Source organism: Artemia sp. Qi Xiang Cuo, chromosome 13 (assembly GCF_049724085.1).
Source record: "Artemia sp. Qi Xiang Cuo chromosome 13, ASM4972408v1, whole genome shotgun sequence".
Taxonomy (NCBI): domain Eukaryota; kingdom Metazoa; phylum Arthropoda; class Branchiopoda; order Anostraca; family Artemiidae; genus Artemia; species Artemia sp. Qi Xiang Cuo.
In genome coordinates this window covers 15019329-15038672 of record NC_142806.1, presented here as the reverse complement: position 1 = coordinate 15038672, position 19344 = coordinate 15019329, and the positions used below count along the sequence as shown (strand labels likewise).

Here is a 19344-nt window from a genome sequence, read left to right as displayed (position 1 = left end):
CATGTCTTCCCAACATCCTTTCCACACTCAGAAAATTTCCTGTGATAATACTGATACTTGGCCTTCCGACACAGAGAATTAAATATATTCCTATATGCCTTGAACCGCTGATGATGAGAAGCAGATGACGAAGCCTTGTATAGTTTCCACAGATAATTTTTCCTTTTCCAGCTTTTATGGAGACCTGGAGTCATCCACGGATTCAGCAGTACTATCCTTTTAGAGGTATGAGGCTTTGGATTCTGGTGGCAAACTTCTAGGATACCTTCTTTTACTGAATCATAAAAGAAATCAAAAGAGCGGTTAAAATCCGATTCAGAATCCAAACTATCCCAAGGTTGATCAGTCAAACGAGATTTAAGTAGACTGATCTCACTGATACCAAAACGGAAAAATGGGAGATTAGATGGCGAAACTTTAAGCTACGACCGATTAGCAGTCCTCTATCGTGAAATAGCAGGAAAATGATCAGAAATATCACTAATCATCACCGAATTATCTAAGACATCTAGTGACGAAAAAATATTATCAATAAGTGATGCATGCATCTCAGTAACTCGGGTTGGTATACAAACTGAAGGTAGAGTTCCCGCAGAAAGCATCATTGACAAGAAATCTGCAGCCGAAGCAGAATTTTGATCCAGCAGGCTAAGGTTGAAATCCCCCATAAGGATTAGTTCGCAAGGATGCTTTTGGACTAAGTCCAAAACCTCTTCCAGAATTTTCATAAACGAAGGAATAGATCCACTAGGGGATCTGTAAACCAAACCGACAACTAAATTCTTACAACCTGACTTAATCTCAATAAAAAGGGATTCAAAGATTCCTTCCTCATTTCTACTCAAATCACTTCGAAAATTATATACAAGATGATCGGCAATATACAGGGCGAGGCCCCCTTTCGCCATCTGTTTCCGGTTCATGCTCTCCATCCTAAATCTTTGGATATCTAAAAGCATATCCTTTTTTGAATCCAGGAAAGTTTCACATAATCCAATAACATCCGGATTTCCACCACTTACGATCCGTTTCAGCTCATCAAAAGAGGAGCAAAGTCCCTGAATGTTTAGGTGAAGCACAGAGAAAATACCATCTTGTTTAGAAGAGGCAGAACCACTTAATTGCGAAACATATTTACTTTCAATAACCGATTTAGGATCATTATAATTCCTATTTCTACTTCCAACTGAATTATTAATTATACTTTCTATATCTAAAGGATTATTTTGTAACTCAAAAAAACGTTCCCCCAAAGAGTTAACATCACCCTGGTCACTAAAGGAATTAATCATTTTACTTACGGTGGATACATAGCAAGACCTCCTTTAGCCATCTTGCAGCGGTTTATACGTTCCATTTTGTAACCATGGATATCCAATAGCATTTCATTGCCAGAATCCAAAAACGTCTCACATAAACCCACAACATCAGGCATCAGGCTGTCCATCAGAAACAATTTGTCTTAAATTATCTATTGACGAGGAGAGACCCTGAATATTAAGCTGAATTGCTGTCAAAGAATAATTTCCTTTGGTAACCTCCTCTCCCCTCAAATCCGAAACATATTTACTATAACAAATAGGGTATATATTAATCGGACTTTAATTAGCCTGACCCACATAATTATTTACGATACTAATAACATCGAAAGGATTATTTTCAAGCTCGCAAAGCCGACTCTCATGGCTTAAAATATTCACAAAAACAGGTTTTACTTGGAGTCCATTAAAGTCACCAGATAAACCAAAAAGAAATCTTTACTTAAATCAATTGCAAAAGAGAAACCTGTCAAAGGATTACAAACAAACAAATAACTAATTGGACAGCAGGTATTATTGGAATGAACCATTAGCACGGAAAGAGAAACAAAAATGAAAAAATAAATAAAGTAAATAAATGAAAATCAATGAACTGTGGAAGGCATTTACAAATTAAGAAAAATACTAACAAGTCACATACTAATGCATTCATGCAAATAGTTTATTTTACGTATACGAGTTTCACCCGGAACTTTGGCTAGAACTTGTCCATGATCAGACCAAACACTTCTTGGACCAAAGGTGCTGCGAGCCGCGTTTAATAGATCGCGACGCTTTTTAGTTAGGTTTTCAGACACAAATACACCTGACTTAACCAACTTACTTTTTGCTGCAAACACTTTTCGAGCAATATCCAAGTTTGAAAATTTTACCAAGATGGGGGAAATTTTCACATTCTCAGTTTGAGTAGCAGGCATACGGGATCGATTAGACTTTAAGAGGTCCATTTTTTTGAAATCTTGAAAGCCCATGATTTAGGTTATCGCTTCATTAAGATTATCTATCAATTCCACATTGGGGTTTGATGTCCCACCATAAAGAATTTTGGTGTCAAGCAAGGTATCCTGCTGAAGTTGGTCAACCCTGTCTTCCACTTTATAAATCTTATTTTTAAGCAAGTTCACAGCATTATAAAGTCTTTGAAGGGTTGATTCAATTTTTTAACATTTAGCATTATATTCAAGGGGAATAGAATTATAAACTTCGTTCACAATATCTTCACTGATAATTTCGGAAGCTCGGTGATCTTTCATTGTGTCTGATACGACACGAGAAATGTCATACATTAGGTTGGACTTAGTGTTCATTAGTTCCTCTTGAGTTTCATTTATTATTTCCTTTAAAGTTGATGCTGCTGCAGAAGTCGGAGTTGACGGCACTAGGCTGGATTTTGCTTTAGTTTTAGTGGGTACAGACAAGTAGGTTTTACTCTTAGTCTTGAAAATATCAGGGAATAAGCGCTGCTCTTCAAAAGCCTTATTTACATCTTTATCTGTCCTTGTACAAGCTTCTTTAAAGTGCTCATTCCAGTTGCGGATATGAGCTTCAGCTATATTATGCTCAGAGTGGGTAACGTAGCAAAAGATTAGGTATCTAGCTTGATTTTTCTGGTATTTGGTGGTTTTAATAACTACTGATGGCCATAAAGGGTATCCCTGAAATGAAGCTAGGACAAGCTCGAACGGTTTGTGTTTTGCCATTTTACGATCTACAGTCATGAGAGGGGGGGGGAGCACTTCAGGTAACAAACTTCAACAACAAAATGTTCCAATTTTCCACCCCAAAGTACTCACGCTTGTAATATGTGCTTAGTTCCTTACACAAGTTCAGCAAATTTCAGCAAGGACTATATCCGATTCAATTGAAAACTTGTTTAGCTCTTCACTCGTTGAACTCTGACAATGAACTGATGTCAATGAACTTACAGTTCGTTACTACGAACTGTTTGGAAGGAAGATCGAAGTTCGAGTCGATTTTAAAAAATTCAGAAAATCATTCCAAACTGACTGACTTTTTTATCCGGAATTTTTTATTCATCACCGGCTTTACGAGTATCTGATGAAAATTGGTGTTTTACAAGATGGTCAATTTGGCTTCCGGAAAGGACATTCGACGACGCAGGCAGTCCAGCATCTTCTGGAAAATATTAACTCAGCACTTGAGAATGGCGAGCAGTGCATGGGCGTTTTTATTGATTTTATAAAGGCTTTCGACACTGTTGATTTTAAGATTTTATTGGAAAGGCTGTATTATTTATGCATAAAGGGGTAGTGTTTTAAATTGGTTTGAATCGCATTTAAGTGAAAGGAAGCTACGAGTGACATTGAGAGACAAATCTTCTCAGCCGCTTTCCATAAAGTGTGGTATTTCAAAGGAATCAGTTTTTGGTCCTCTCCTGTACCTGATATTCGTAGATCCAATGAGATTCTACATTCCCGGAGCTTCAGTTACTTCGTTTGCTGACGACACGGCTTTAGTGATTGCAGCAAAGTCGCAAAGACACAATGAGATTCTACATTCCCGGAGCCTCAGTTACTTCGTTTGCTGACGACACGGCTTTAGTGACTGCAGCAAAGTCGCTGCAAGAGCTCTTGTTCAAGGCGAATAAGGCGCTTGATGGCCTACATGAATTTGTTTGTGCTAGCCTACTTAGCGTCAATGCATCAAATACTAATTTTATGATGTTTACGAGGACTGGTTCTGCTCCCACTCTCCCTGGTGTCATTATTTACAATGGCCTACCACTCTCACAAGTTGAAGAGATCCGATACCTGGGATTCATCCTGGATCGAAACTTGAGTTGGAGAAAACACTGCGACATCATAGCATGCAAGCTGGCACGAGGCCTTGGAGTTCTGAACCGTTTTCAAAATTTTTTACCTGTGAAAATTCTGCCTTTATTGCATTCTTTATTAATAGCGCCTTATATAAATTATGGTTGTTTGATTTGGGCGAGTAATTTTAGTTGCAATTTCAGAAGAGTTCAAATTCTGCAGAATAAGGCTATAAGGTTGATTGGAAGGTATGATCGTGGTATTGATAGCACTGAATCACTTTATAGAAAGTATAAAATTTTAAAGGTTGGTGAAATAAGGGATTATCAAATTTGAGTATTTGTATTTCAGTGTCTGAATGGTCTTGCACCGGATTTTCTTATGAATATTTTTAAGCCTAATTCGTTTTATCGCGATTATTCGACTAGGAGTGCGGATAGTCTTGCATCTGAGCCATGGAACACAACGAGAGCGAGTCAAGTGACCAGACACATGGGCCCGTCAGTTTGGAATTCGTTCCCAGATTCTGTTCGTCAAGCTGAAAGTGTGCCAAAACTTAAAACGTGTATTAAAAATCATTTCTTTTCAGAAATTTGGTAGTGTTAAAGGTTCAAGAGAAGGGTTTTTTTGTAAAAAGTGATTGGAAGACTTCCATCCTTTCCCCTACAAGCCTATAATTCGCCGAAACACATGATAAAAATTTTAAGAGAGTAATTTTATTCAGTATTGGTTATAGATCCGGCAATTATATCTTTGGGGATGTCAACCTTTCCATTGTCCTCAACGAAATGGCTGTAAGTTAGGCAATTCGTTCATTGTTTACACAAAGTATATGTTTTTGAAAAACCTATGTATGTCTGAAGTTTACTTTCCAAAATGACGAAGGGCATTCACGTGAGCATTTCATAGAACGTTGAGGGGAGTGTTGAACTAAATCAGAATACGTTTTGTGTATACGGAATTTCAAAAGAGCATATGACCACTCTTTCTATAAAAACATAATATGCCCCCAAGGCATAACTCACAACCTTTTTCCTGAGGCCTGAGGCGAACGGGACAGGAGGGCCAGCATCCCTTCTCCTCCCCCGTCTACGATTTTGCAAACACATCCAGTTAACAATTGGCCATGTCACTAGGGATATTGCGTATGTCAACCCCCTATAATAGTGTAACTGGCCTATTATGCTTTAAAAATAAATGTTGCTTTACAACTAAATCAAAAGGCACTGTGTGTATGGTTGTCAATAAGACACCCCAGCAATATATTGAGAACGACTCGAGTTATTATGTTGAAATTTTCGGGACTACTACTATTACTACTTCTGTTCTTATAAAATAAAGAAATCAGAAGAGTGTATGCGTATCCAAATTGTCAAACAGCATAGAAATAATTTTTGGGAATTAAATTAGGTTTTATATTTCAGATCAACTTGAGGCGGTGTAAAATTATATTGCACAACACCATTTTTGTCAGGATTAAACATCGGGGGAAAAGTTTCTCGGATATAGAAATATCAAGCCAAACTATGAATTCTTATACAAAAATCGTAAAGATATAAGAAAAATCCACGAAAAAGGCAATGTCAATAAGAAATGAACAGAAATTAATTTTAAAAACTTCTTCCAAAAAACAAGTTTTCCAAAGAGCTCCTTTAAATCAAAATAAAATCAAATAATCTTCCAAGCATAAAACAACCACAAATCTATATTCAATCTGTACTATTCGTGGAAAAATAAATATTTATATCTTTTTGTGTTTTTCTAAGAAGAATCCATGGTTTGGCTTGCTGTTTCCATACTGAAAAAACTTGTTCAACAAATTTTAATCTGGACACAGACAGTATTGTCTAATTTAAATTTATACTTCCATAAGTTGATGTGAAAGATGAAACTTGATAGCATTCTCAAAAGATTCTATCTTTTCTCTTTGGCAACCTGGATACACTTATACTCTTTTGATTTATTTAAGATGTAAGATTATAAGGAGTAATATTAGTAGCCTTGAATGTATCGACGTAACACCCCCCATTCATTCTATAGATGTTGCTGAGGCGTCTAAACTTTGATTTGATGTGTTTGGAGAAATGGTGGGCGTGGAAAGGGTGTTGGTTGCCTTCCAATCACTTTTGACTATTAAAAAGGGGACTATTCATTTCAATTTCCAATCGAATGAACCCTTTTTGAAGTTTCTATGACAACGCTTTTTATAAAACCTTATATGTTGCCAGGGTATAACTTACAACCCTTGCGTTGAGGGTTGTGGGGGGGGGGTTGTCATCGTCAAACACCTATTTTCCAAAACATTCAACTACGTTAAACAAATTGGCCATCTCAAAATTTTTATTGGATTTAATTGTGGAAAAGATGGGTGTAAGAGGGGGTTAGTTACCCTCTAATCACTTTTCACTATTAAAAAGGGCACTAGCCCTTTTAATTTCCAATCGAAGGAGCCCTTTTTAAAGTCTCTAAGGAAACACTTTCTATCAATTTTGACTATTGAAAAGTGCACTAGCCCTTCAAAGTTTTGAAGTTTCAATGACAACACTCTCTGTAAAAACCTTATAATACCCCCAGGGCATAACTTACATCCATTGCCCTGAGGGGTGTGGGGGGTTTATCATCCTCAAAATCATAATTTTTAGAACTTTCAACTATGTTGAAGAAAATACCTATCTCAAAATTTTGATTGGATGTGTTTGGGGAAATGATGGGCGTGAGAGGGGGGTTAGCTGCCCTCCAATCACTTTCGACTATTAAAAAGGGTACTAGCCCTTTTATTTCCAATTGAAGGAGTCCTTTTTAAAGTCTCTAAGAAAACACTTTCTATCAATTTTTACTATTAAAAAGGGCACTAGCCCTTCAAAGTTTCGAAGTTTTTGAAGTTTCAATGACAACACTTTCTATAAAAACCTTATATGCCCCCAGGGCATAACTTACAATCTTTGCCCTGAGGGGTTTGGTGGGTCTATTATCCTCAAAATCATAATTCTCAGAACTTTCAACTATGTTGAAGAAAATACCTATCTCTAAATTTCAATTGGATGTGGTTGGGAAAGGGTGGGCATGAGAGGGGGGTTCGTGGCTCTCCAATAACTCTTGACTATTAAAAAGGGCACTAGCCCTTTCAATTTCCAATCAAATTACCTTTTTTTGAAGTTTCTACGACATCACTCTCTATTAAAAATCTTTATATACCCCCGGGTATAACTTACAAACCTTACCCTGAGAGGTTAAAGGGGGTTATCCTCCTAAAAGACCTAATTTCCAGATCTTTTATAATTTTTTGTTCTCCATTAGACAAATGTACAAATTTGATTCTAATAGGCTTATTACAAGGTCTATTAATCAACTGATCCCGAAAGAGCAATTGTATCTTAATTTCTACCGGAAAAACACGAGTATAAGCCCTCCAGCTATAAACCAGTATTTCTAGAATGACACCATTCTTTGAATACGCAATATAAGAAATTTTGGTTATTGATCTTAAAAAAATATGTCTGCCAAGTCTTGTACCGTCTGTATCAATTGATGCATGCTAAGGAACAGAAAGTAAGCAAAGTAAAACATAGAGGCGAGGGGCTACTCACTCTCTTTGAAAAGGTTTAGAGCATCAAGCAAATAGCATAGGAAGGAACATAGTGCTTTAGAATATCATGGGAAGGAACTTAGTGCTTTAGAAGTATAAGGTAACATACTACTAACACTATCTTGGTTAAGCAAATTCTCAAATGTTCAGCACATCTCTCTTTAGTTTTTTCCGTATCGCTAATTGCGTTCCATTCCTATCTTTAACTGGGCCTATTCCGGATTTAATACTCCCTTTCAATTGGTTAACTAGCCAGTACAATATTTTACTATTATGCCGTCTAGCTGCATCTTTCAGATCCACGGCAATTTTATCCATGGCCTCCTTTTAACACCTCCTTAGTTCATATTTTAATGTTTTCCACTTTCTTTAAATTTCTTTTATTTTCATATGATCTATCACTGAGATAATTATTGTACAAGTTCTTTTTCCTTTCTATTAAACAAAAAGCTTTTTCACTATTATTCTTAGCTGCGGTTCTAGCTTTCTTCCCTAAGACACCTTCAAACACTTCACAAATTATTTTTCTATAATTATTCCAACCATCTTCCACATTATCGAATTTTAAACTCTCATGTTTAGTATTCAACTGTTCCTGGAAAGTTTTTCTCAAATTCTCATCCTGGAGTTTACCAACATCATAACTTCCCGGGAGGTAGCTATCCTTCCGATATTTCAGCTTTAAATTAACTCATGACACTACATGAGGTTGATCTTTACTTTTAACATCAATAACGGTGCTCCTAAGTACCCTAGTATCTTGTATTGATCCTTCCAGTCTTCGGTTTGCTATAACATAATCAATAATGTTTGCTGTCTTACCATCACGGGAAAATCATGTTAACTTATGAGCCATTTTCTGACCAAACACGGTATTGGTTATAACTATATTGTTATACCTACAAAATTGCAAAAGTCTGTATCCGTTACTGTTTTCTTTTCCTACGCCCAATTTACTTAGGCTAGGATACCATCTATCCCTATTTCTACCGACTTAGGCGTCGAAATCTCCCAGTAATAACATCATATTTCTACCTGGGACCCAGTCTATTGGAATGAATTAATTTAAAATTAGTTTCTTAAAAATTTAGTGTTCCAACGTTGAAGCCAAGTTTCGCGTTCAAGAGAAATCTGACTTGTCTACCCGTGAAAAGATCTAATGTCGCTTATGTTTCTACGTTCTCTGGAGCACTCGCACCTTGGTCCGGGTTTTTATAATGGGTGAGACAGGGAAAAATAATACTGCCTATAATTTATATACTGTGTACAGGGGTGTACACTACTATAACTGATACCCTGAACTCTTAGTCGTAAAATGAGCAATTAGTATTTTATTATTAATACCTTCTCAGCCTAAACAGGACATAGCAGCTTCTTTATTCATCATGAGCCCTACTCCCTGTCTACGTACCCCATCATTCCTGCCTGAGTAAACAAATTCTATATCACCTAATTTCATGCTTCCTACCCCTAGGATATCAGTTTCTGAAACTCCTAATAAATACAGTTCGAATCGTCTGAATTCATCAGTCAAAATGTCGATAGTATAGTTATTTTTTAACTTCGTAACATTCCAAGTTCCAATTTTCATGCTCTTTAAATCATTGAAATTATTTTCACCTCAGGAAAAGCAATTATCCCCAATACCAGTGCAGAACGGGGATCACATATCTTCTCAAGTCTACACCTAAGTGCTTAAGCCGGCTTAGAACCGGACAGCAAGAAGTCCCTGGGACCTTCATGAACCGAGGCTTTGTGCAATTCTGGGCCCATCTTGGTCAAAACATGGTTTTCAGCACTTGGCGATGCTCTTCTATCAACAAGAGACGAAATCCTGCACAGAAAACCTCAAGCCTATTACCTCCGACTCATTATATATTCATGACTACAAATATTATGCTACTAGAGGGAGGCAGACCATAATAGATAAATTAATTAGGAAGAGGTTTTTCAGCCTGAAAACTTACGTAAAAAAGTACCAATCCCAGAAGAATTTCCCATTAATCGTAATCCCATGAGAAAGTTGTGTTGTTTACTAGACTACAATTTCCTCGAGGGGCTTCAGTCCTCAAGTCGGAATAAAGTTAACCGCAGGGTCCCCGGTCTTAGAATGTATTCCGAAAGGATTGAGGCAGCCCTAAACTATTGAAATGGGCAGTAAACCTTTCAACTTTTAATCAACTGAGCCCTTTTTGAAGTTTTTCGAAAGCACTTTCTATATAAACCTTATATGTCCCCAAGACATAACTTACAAACCGTGCCTTGAGGGCTGTAGGGGGAGTTTATCCTCAAGACATAATTTCCAGACCTTCAACTACGTTGAACAAAATATCTATCTCAAAATTTTGATTGGATGTGTTTGAGAAAATGGTGGGTGTGAGAGGAGGGCCCTCCCAATCATTTTCGAATATTAAACAGGCCACTAGCCCTTTGAATTTCCAATCGAGTAAGTCCTTTTTGAAGTTTCTGTGAAAACACTTTCTATAAAATCCTTATATGCCCCAAGGGCATAACTTACATCCCTTGCACTGAGGGGTTTGGGGTGGTTTTCATCCTCAAATACCTAATTACCAGAACTTTCAACTACGTTGAACAAAATGGCTATCTCAAAATTTTGCTTGTATGTGTTAGAGGACATGGTGGGCGTGAGAGAGGGGTTAGTTGCCCTCCAATCACTGTCGACTAATGAAAAGGGCACTAGCCCTTTGAATTTCCAATCGAATGAGCCATTTTTCAAGTTTCTAAGACAAAGCTTTTAATAAAAACCTTATATGCCCACAGGGCAGAACTTATAATCTTTGCCCTGAAGACTGTTGGGGAATTGTTCTACTCAAAGACATAATTTCCAGAACTTTGAACTGGTTTGAAATAAATGGCTATATCAAAATTTTAATTGGATTTGTTTGGGGAAAGGTGGGCTTGAAAGGGGTGTTACTTGCCTACCAATTACTTTCGACTATTAAAAAGGGTACCAGCCATTTCAATTTCCAATTGAATGAGCCCTTTTTGAAGTTTCTGCGACAACACTTTTTATAAAAACTTATATGCCCCCAGGGCATAACTTACAACCCTTGTCTTTAGGGGTGTGGGGATGGAGGGGGTGTTTCTTCCTCAAAGACCTAGCTTTCGGAACTTTCAACTATGTTTGAAAAAGTGTTTATCTCAAAATTTTTATTGTCTTTGTTTGGGAAAATTGTGGGTGTGAGAGGTGGGCTATTTCCCTTCCAATCACTTTCGACTATTAAAAAGGCCAATAGGTCTTTGAATTTTCAATCGAATAAGTCCTTTTTGAAGTTTCTGTGAAAACACTTTCTGTAAAATCCTTATATGCCCCCAGGGTATAACTTACAACCCTTGCACTGAGGGGTATGGGGTGGTTCTCATCCTCAAATACCTAATTACCAGAACTTTCAACTACTTTGAACAAAATGACTATCTCAAAATTTTGATTGTATGTGTAAGGGGAAATGGTGGGAATGAGTAGGCGGTTAGTTGCCCTCCATTTACTTTCGACAATTAAAATGGGTACTAGCCCTTTGAATTTCCAATCCAATGAGCCCTTTTCAAGTTTCTACGACAAATCTTTCAATTAAAAACCTTATATACCCCAGGGCGTAACTTATAACCCTTGCCCTGAAGTTTTTTGGTGGATTGTCCAGCTCAAATATATAATTTTTCAGAACATTGAACTGGTTTGAACAAAATGGCTAAATAAAAATTTTGATTGGATGTGTCTGGGGAAAGGGAGGGCATGGAAGGGGCGTTAGTAGCCTTCCAATCACTTTTGACTAATGAAAAGGGTACTAGCCTTTTCAATTTCCAATCAAATTAGACCTTTTTAAAGTTTCTGTGAAAACCTTTTTTTATAAAAACCTTTTATGCCCCCAGGACATAACATAAAACCCTTGCCCTCTTGGTTGTGGGGGGGGGGGTTCATCCTCAAAGGCCTAGTTTCCAGAAGTTTCAACTGCGTTGAACAAATAATTATCTCAAAATTTTGATTGAATGTAATTGGGGAAAATATGGGCTTGAGCAGAAGGGGATAGTTGCCCCCCAATCACTTTCTACTATTAAAAAGGGCTCTAGCTCTTTGAATTTCCAATCGAATGAGTCCCTATTTAAGTTACGACGACAAAGCTTTCTATAAAAACCTTATATAGCCCCAGGGATTAACTTAAAACCCACCTTGAGGGCTGTGGAGGGAGTATCCTCCTCAAAAACATAATTTCTATCTGGAAATCAACTACGATGAACAAAATGGCTATCTAAATATTTTGATTGGATGCACTTGGGGAAATAGTTATTGTGGAAGGGGTGTTAGTTACTTTCCAACAATTTTTGATAGTTAAAAAGGGCACTAGCCAATCCAATTTTCAATCGAATGAGACCTTCCCGTAGTTTCTACGACAGCTCCTTCGATACGATTTGCCCTTGTCTGAAAAAAAAACAATAAGTAAGTAACTAAGTAAGTAAATTTATTTCCCGAGAATTCATATGCAATTAAAACGGAGCATAAAAAGGAAAACGTAAAGAAAAGAAAAGTCAAAATAGGGAACATCACCAAAGATATTTGATGTACATTAGCAAAACTACTGGCACAGGAGGGCTAGCACTGACTGCACTCTTCCCGTCGGTTGTTTAAAAAAAATCTCTGCAACCCGGTTAACACAGACTGTTGGATCGGATACACAATAATTACGCATGATATATGAGTTACTTGTTAATGGTGGAAGTCACAGAAAAAACTTCGCGAATCAAAAAAACAGAACTCTTACTTTTGCACACTGGGCGGACGACAGGTATTTTCGAAAAGGTGCTATATACAGTACATGTGGAAGGGCAAGTGCATTATAAGGCGACACAAGATATGTATGGCAGAACCGATGTATATTACCAATAATTGACCCGTACACAATCCGGATTTTCCTGTCTACGTGGCGTAGAGGCAGCGTCCCGGTGGAGTGGAAGTTTACACCGATTGGTAAACCAAGGTAAGTAGTACTTTCAGATAGTTTCACTACTGAATCGCCCAAATGGGTTTCTTCTTCGCACTGCTCCACATTCAAAAACAAGATGGCAGATTTTGACACATTAAATGACAAACCTACTTTAATGTATTCCCTATTCAACACATCCATGTTCTTCGATAGTCGATCAGCAGACCTATTCAAATTAAGCAAGTGGCCAGCATGCGTCATCAATGAAACATCTATCCTTTTTGAAACACAAGAAGTAGCTACTTGGGCTTGCGCCGGCAGATCACTATTGTTGTAAAAACTCGGAGATACAATTGAATCTTGTCTGACTCCTTTACGGACTGGTACAACAGCGAATTTGACCATATTTGAGGGTATTTTAATTTGCGGTCTAAGGTTACTGTACATACAATATAATACACTAACAATGCACAAATTTAGCCCTTGTTTATCCGTTTCTAAAAGGATCTGCGCGTGCACCGACGAGTCCAAAGCCCGGCTCACATCAAAAGATCCAATAACTAGTGGATCACCCGTTGCCTCAGAATCAGACATAATAGCATCAAGGGTGGACAGAGAATCAGCACAACCGAGCCCCACCGTAAAACCCAATTGGTGGTTTGGCATTTGGCAACAGTGTTTAACATTTGAGAATACAAGTATTTCCAGAAACTTGCATAAGACTGGCAACACATCAATTCGACGATACGAGGATCATAGATTTGCTGGCTTCCCTTTTTCAGGATGGGCGTAAGTTGCCCAGTACAGTACAGAAAACATCGGGTACAAAACAAATTATTCATATTATCTGGTATAATAATGTTAATATAATAGGCAGCGTGTTAGTGCTGCCTAAATAAAGAATGATGTGGGCACAATGTGTTTTTTTTCTCCCTCTTCTTCAGTCGGGCACTTCGTATCGAAGGAGTTGTCGTAAAAACTTCGAAAAGGGCTCATCCGATTGGAATTTGGAGTGGCTAGTGCCCTTTTCAATAGTTGAAAGTGATTTGAGGGCAACTAGCTCCCCCACGCCCATCATTCCCCCAAACACATCCAATCAAAATTTTGAGATCGCCATTTTGTTCAGCGTAGTTGATTTCCAGATAGAAAATATATTTTTGAGGAGGACACTCCCCCACAACCCTCGGGGCAAGGGTTTTAAGCTATGCCCTGAGGGTATATAAAAACGATGTTGGCACAATGTACTATGAATTATTTTTCCTTTAGAGTAGGGCACTTCATATGGAAGGGGTTGTCGTAGAAACTTCAAAAAGGGCTCTTTTGAGCCTCTATAATACATAGTATATGGCACAATGTACTATGTATTATGTTTTTCCTTTAGAAGCAGGGCACTTCATATGGAAGGGGTCATTGTATAAACTTGAAAAGGGGTTCATTCGATTTGAAATTGAGAGGTCTAGTGCCCTTTTTAATAGTCGAAAGTGATTGGAGGGCAACTAGCCGCCTGCCCCACGCCCATAATTCCCCCAAACACATCCAATCAAAATTATGAGATAGCCATTTTGTTCTGCGTAGTTGATTTCCAGATAGAAAATATATTTTTGATGAGGGCACCCTCGGGGCAAGGGTTTTAAGTTATATCCTGAGGGCATATCTTCCGGGTTGATTTTTGGTTCTTCCGGGAAGATTTTTTGTGGGGGGCCTTCTCATTCTTAAACTACGTCATAAACTAAATAAGCTATAAAAGTAATAAGAAAATTAAAAGGTTCCACCGGGGAATTTTTACGATCACATCATCTGAACCGTTATATCTTATCTCGTGCCGTTGAGGGCTACAACGACTGCTATGGTTCTCTTCCAACTTTATGACCGCGCCAACGCAATGGGGAGTAAAGTAAATTTATGACCTCACCACTCTCAATCTTTGAGAGAAAATAAAATGTGTAACTATATAAAAGTAACCTTTTTTCCTTGAGTTATCTAGAAATCAATTTCCTCTAATGTTATATAGAAATCAGATTCCTGGGAGCGCTACCAGTGGAGGCATACGAACCAGTCACCTGCTATGCGATTAGATATAGACATATAAAATAAAATAAACACAAATAGAAAAGCAATAGTTTTATTGAGACTTACATAAGGTGTACAACAGTGTTTACCTTCAAATGACAACGACAAAGGCAAGGATTATATTCGCTCTCTAAAAATAATGGTGATGGCAATAGAGACAATCCATAATTGAAACGAAAAACTGTTTTTTCACTATATCACATGAATATAACTTCTTCGCTTTACCAGCTTTTTCACGATTGGCCCAAGTCCTGCGAAGGGGGCCGCTATTTTGTAATTATGTTCACAAACTCACTACATTATGGGGACTATCTATCCAATGATTCGTTTTTAATATTTCGATGATTTGAACGTTTACACTTTCTTATAATTTAAACTTCCTGATAAAACATTGTATCTAGCGTCTTTTTATTACCAAATATGTTAGCGAAATTCGAACCCGAATAGCGTCGTTGTTTGTCTGAGGCCTCTTTTTGCTGATTAAGAATTTAGACTCTTGGAAACGGGATTTGAACTCAATTAGGGTGCGTTTAATTTATGTCGGAATCATCTTTAGAAAGAAGGAATTTCATTTTCTTTTGTATTTTGAATATATCAACTACTACTCACGGTACACATATAAGAACGATGTATGCACAATGTATCATTTTTTTCCTTTAGAGCAGGACACTTCATATGGAATATGTCCTCATAGAACCTCATAGAAGGATGATTTTATTTTAAGCGGATATAATCCGTAAAAGACATTACCGAATACTTAACTGGTAACTCTTTAGCTGAAACACTATAGGCAGCTAAGGGAATAGCACAATTAATCATGCGTACTCCACTGAAAATTCCAAACGAGCTCAAACTTGAAATGCTGTTCCTGGACGAAGGAATGAGGACCTTAAGAGAAAGGGACTCAAGGGCATCTTAGCCTTGGATCGTTATTGCACCGAGTCAAAATGGATTTGAGCATCCTTTATCCGCTTAAAATTAATTTCTCCAGATTTAGTTTGCAAAAGATAACAACAAATACTTAGAGGCAACTTGTCAACTGAAAAACTAAAGGTAACTAGGCGAACAACAACAAAAATCCCGTCTACTTCAACATAGGCAGGGTAGATCAAATCACGTCTGCTTTATCTTTTTCATCATAGGCAGCACAATAGTGCTACCTAAGCATGAACGATGTCGGCACAATGTATTGTGCCAACATCACCCAGTCTTTAACTTGCATTCAAAGTGTCAACATCAATATTGGATATTATGCGGACAATAATAATTCAGTAAATTGTAGTGAACAAAATAAAAATTTTGCAATAGGGATTAGTGACGTATAATCCTGACATATTTGTACCCTTCATTAGTGTCTACGGATCTACTGACCTAATTTCTGAACATTTATATATATATATAGTGTGCCAGGCTGTTTTTTATGTAACCCTAATTGACAAGCAGAAGAGGGGCAGTAAATCCGTGGCCAGTGCCGTTGTACCTGCCGGGAGAGTCTCGCTTAAATTGCGGGAATCAGGTTGAACGGGGGTTGGCACTTCCCTTGTTTTTTGGGGTTAAACCGGTTTCAAGCACGGGAGAGAGTATAATGATAAATGCCGTGTTGAACAATATATCTCGATCATTGGCTGTCGGAATAAAAAAGTGTTTTTAAAACGAGCTGTGGAATTTTTTTTATAGAAACTCGATTTTAAAGGCAAAAGAACTGTTAACCAAGGAAGTAGAAATTGGTGATCGATTTACCAAATGCGTGTAAGGTGAGGATAATTTAGTGGATATTGCTAAGCTGCTTGCACGATGCGCTAAAGGCAGAATAGAACACCCCAAGTTCGTTATATTTTATCCCCAAGAAGAACTGGCCAGTTGAGCAGAAGTAGGCGCATCTATTATATCGTCGATGAATGAAATGCGACGGCAGATCTCGGGTTTTCTCGAGAGTTACAATCAAGTTGCACTCCCATGGCCGCCCGGCAATCCTGTAAGTAACGGAAGCCAACTTAATCCCACCCCAGATAGACATTCTCCACTATCTTATTCCGTAGTTCTGAAGAATCTGCCCCCCACTAACAAGCCAGAAGAACGAAAACAATTTCTTACGAAGATGTGCAGAGAAGATTTATCGGTCGTTGAATTGAAAAGAAACCGATCTGACTGGTGGCTTGTTGTTCAAACCAAGGACAAGGCAGACAGCATTGCTTATTCCATCAAACAGAAATCAAAAAGTTTAGAAGCTAAGTTGAAATCCCCAGTTTTTATTGGCGTGATCAAAAACATCCTAACCACATATGATGCTGACACAGTGAAAGCCTTCGTTTCAGGTTGCGAAGGGGCAGAGCGGTGTAAAGCTAGTCAAACCTTTAAGCTGTACTTTTCCTCCCGTTATCAGCTAGATATGGCTATGAAAAGCCCAACAAAAATAGATTTTGAACGTTTTCCGATTGAAGAATTTGTGTACCTCCCAAAATGGTGCTATAATTGCCAAAAATTTGGTCACATTTCAGCGGCATGCTCTGCTCCCCAGATTTGTCCACGTTGCGGTGTTCAAGGCCATACGTCGAATGCTAGTAACCCATGGACGGAACCAATTGGATGTGCAACTTGTAAGTAGACAAAACATAAATGTCAGTCATTCCAATGCCCTGTGATGAAAAAGCAAATTGGAAAACAAAAAAGCTCCGATGATTGAACAGAATATTAGGATTGTGTCTTGGAGTATGAATGTAGGCGTGTCTCACAGAATCCCTGTACTTGAAGAACTATGTCAGCGTAGCGATATTCTGTGCATCCAAGAACGTTTAATGACAAATGATAGCCACAGCCTTCTCAAGTTTTCGGACAATCATGCATTTTATTTTGTATCAGCCAAGTTTCGTCAACGCGGGAGGCCCTCTGGTGGACTAGCGATCGTATGTGGTTCTACCGTTGATTCCGAGAGTCTTTAAACAGCTATGGCTATAAGGGTCGGGAACCTGGTGATTGTCAATGTTTACCGTCCTACAAACTACAGCGATGAATAATCGGATGATCAATTCTCGAAAGCAGTGCGAGCTCTTGCAAAGTGTCTCAAGTCTACTTTGTTGTCTAAAGTGGAATGCGTTTTAATCTGAGACTACAACTGTAATCTAGTCGACGAGTCGACTCCTTGGTCCCAGCTGATCCTAAGTGCACTTGAAAGTCGGTATCATGTCCTCCCAAAAGAAAAAGATTTCACATTTGTGCATACTAGTGCTTCAGTCTCAAATATACACCATGTGGCATGCACACCCCACCAAACGTGAGTGGCACAGTGAGAGTACTAATGGAAAGTAACTCCGCCGACCACATCCCAATTGAAGCATGTGTTAATGTGTGTATTCCAAAGGTCAAAAGTACTGCACAGTGGTATGAAATAAAAGATTGGTCAAAGGACGACTTTCCGCTTTATCATACAGTGCTGGACACGACGCTTCAGAAGATCAGTGTGCCATTTAGTCTACTACAAGCCAACGTGCATAGGAATACCCAGGAAACTATAATACAGGTCAATACTTTCTGTGCTGAAATCACATACGCACTAATAACCGCAGAAAATGCTGCTATTCCCATTAGAAAAACTCATAAAAGAACTGAAATCCCAGGATTCTCAAACAATCAAGAGCTAGTGAAAGCGAGTCAGGATCTGGTTCTCAGCTCTGGTTCTCAGTTTGGAAGGAAAGTGGCCGTTCTAAATGTGGTGTTCCGAATTCTCTTCGTGTACACACATAACGTAAATTCAAGAAAGCCCTCAAACAGCACCGCGTGAATGTGAAAATGATTATGCTGAGAGAGTAATTAATGATCCAAGTCTTTTATGGAAAGACCTCATGAAAGATCACCCCAACACGCCTAAGTCCATGCCTAGTGATCCAAAAGACTGGCAAGCTTACTTCACGAGTGAATTTAGTGCCCCGAATCCCAGTGTAGCTAGACCGTACAACGAAGAACATGAATCTGTGCTATCAAACTCGAGTATTCTGGAAGTTACCGTATCTGTTTCGGATGTGACTGCAAACGCCTATAGGCTGAAAAAGAAAAAATCACATGGAGTTGACGGTTTGTGTGCACTTCACCTTGTGAATGGTACTCTTCTTTTGTATGAAATTAATTAAAAAAAACTTTTTCCACAAAATAAGTTATTCAAAGAAATGTAAAGAACTCCATTAAACAAAATATGAGCAAAAATAAAATCAAATAATGTACCAAACATGAAACTACCACAAATCAGAATCGATAAATAAATGAAACCCAAAACGAACAGAAATTACAATAAATAACTGAGTCAAACTCAAAACGAGCAGAAATTAACATAAGTTGGGCGCAAAACCCCCTATGCCTTCCCTCGGCCAGAATAAAATTTGCACTTTACTGAAAAAAAATATAAATTTGTTTACTTTTATAACTTTAATAAATCAAATAACTTTAACATTTTGATTAATAAATATCAGTATATGTATATAAAACTGACCATGCACATTCATTTGTGATTTTTTAGTTAAGTGTAAATTTTTTTCTGACCTTGGGAAGGCATAGGGGTTAAAGATAATATGTCAATAAAACCTTGTATGCCCCCAGGGCATAACTTAATATCTTCACCCTAAGGGTTGTGGGGGAGTGTCCTCCTCAAAAATATATTTTCTATCTGG

General features: G+C 38.0%; 1 protein-coding gene and 1 pseudogene across 1 annotated transcript; one reads left to right on the top strand and one right to left on the bottom strand.

Annotated features, from left to right (window-relative positions):
- Nucleotides 1-8370: 8370 nt before the first annotated feature.
- LOC148945002 (uncharacterized) lies at nt 8371-13282 on the bottom strand. Its single transcript, XM_089098922.1, has 2 exons — nt 12574-13282; nt 8371-8468 (listed from the first exon to the last, which is right to left on the bottom strand). Exons 1-2 carry the CDS (start codon nt 13280-13282, stop codon nt 8371-8373), a joined length of 807 nt encoding a protein of 268 aa, XP_088955048.1.
- Nucleotides 13283-17361: 4079 nt separating this feature from the next.
- Nucleotides 17362-18427, top strand: LOC148945001 (uncharacterized; annotated as a pseudogene).
- The last annotated feature ends 917 nt before the right edge of the window (nt 18428-19344 follow it).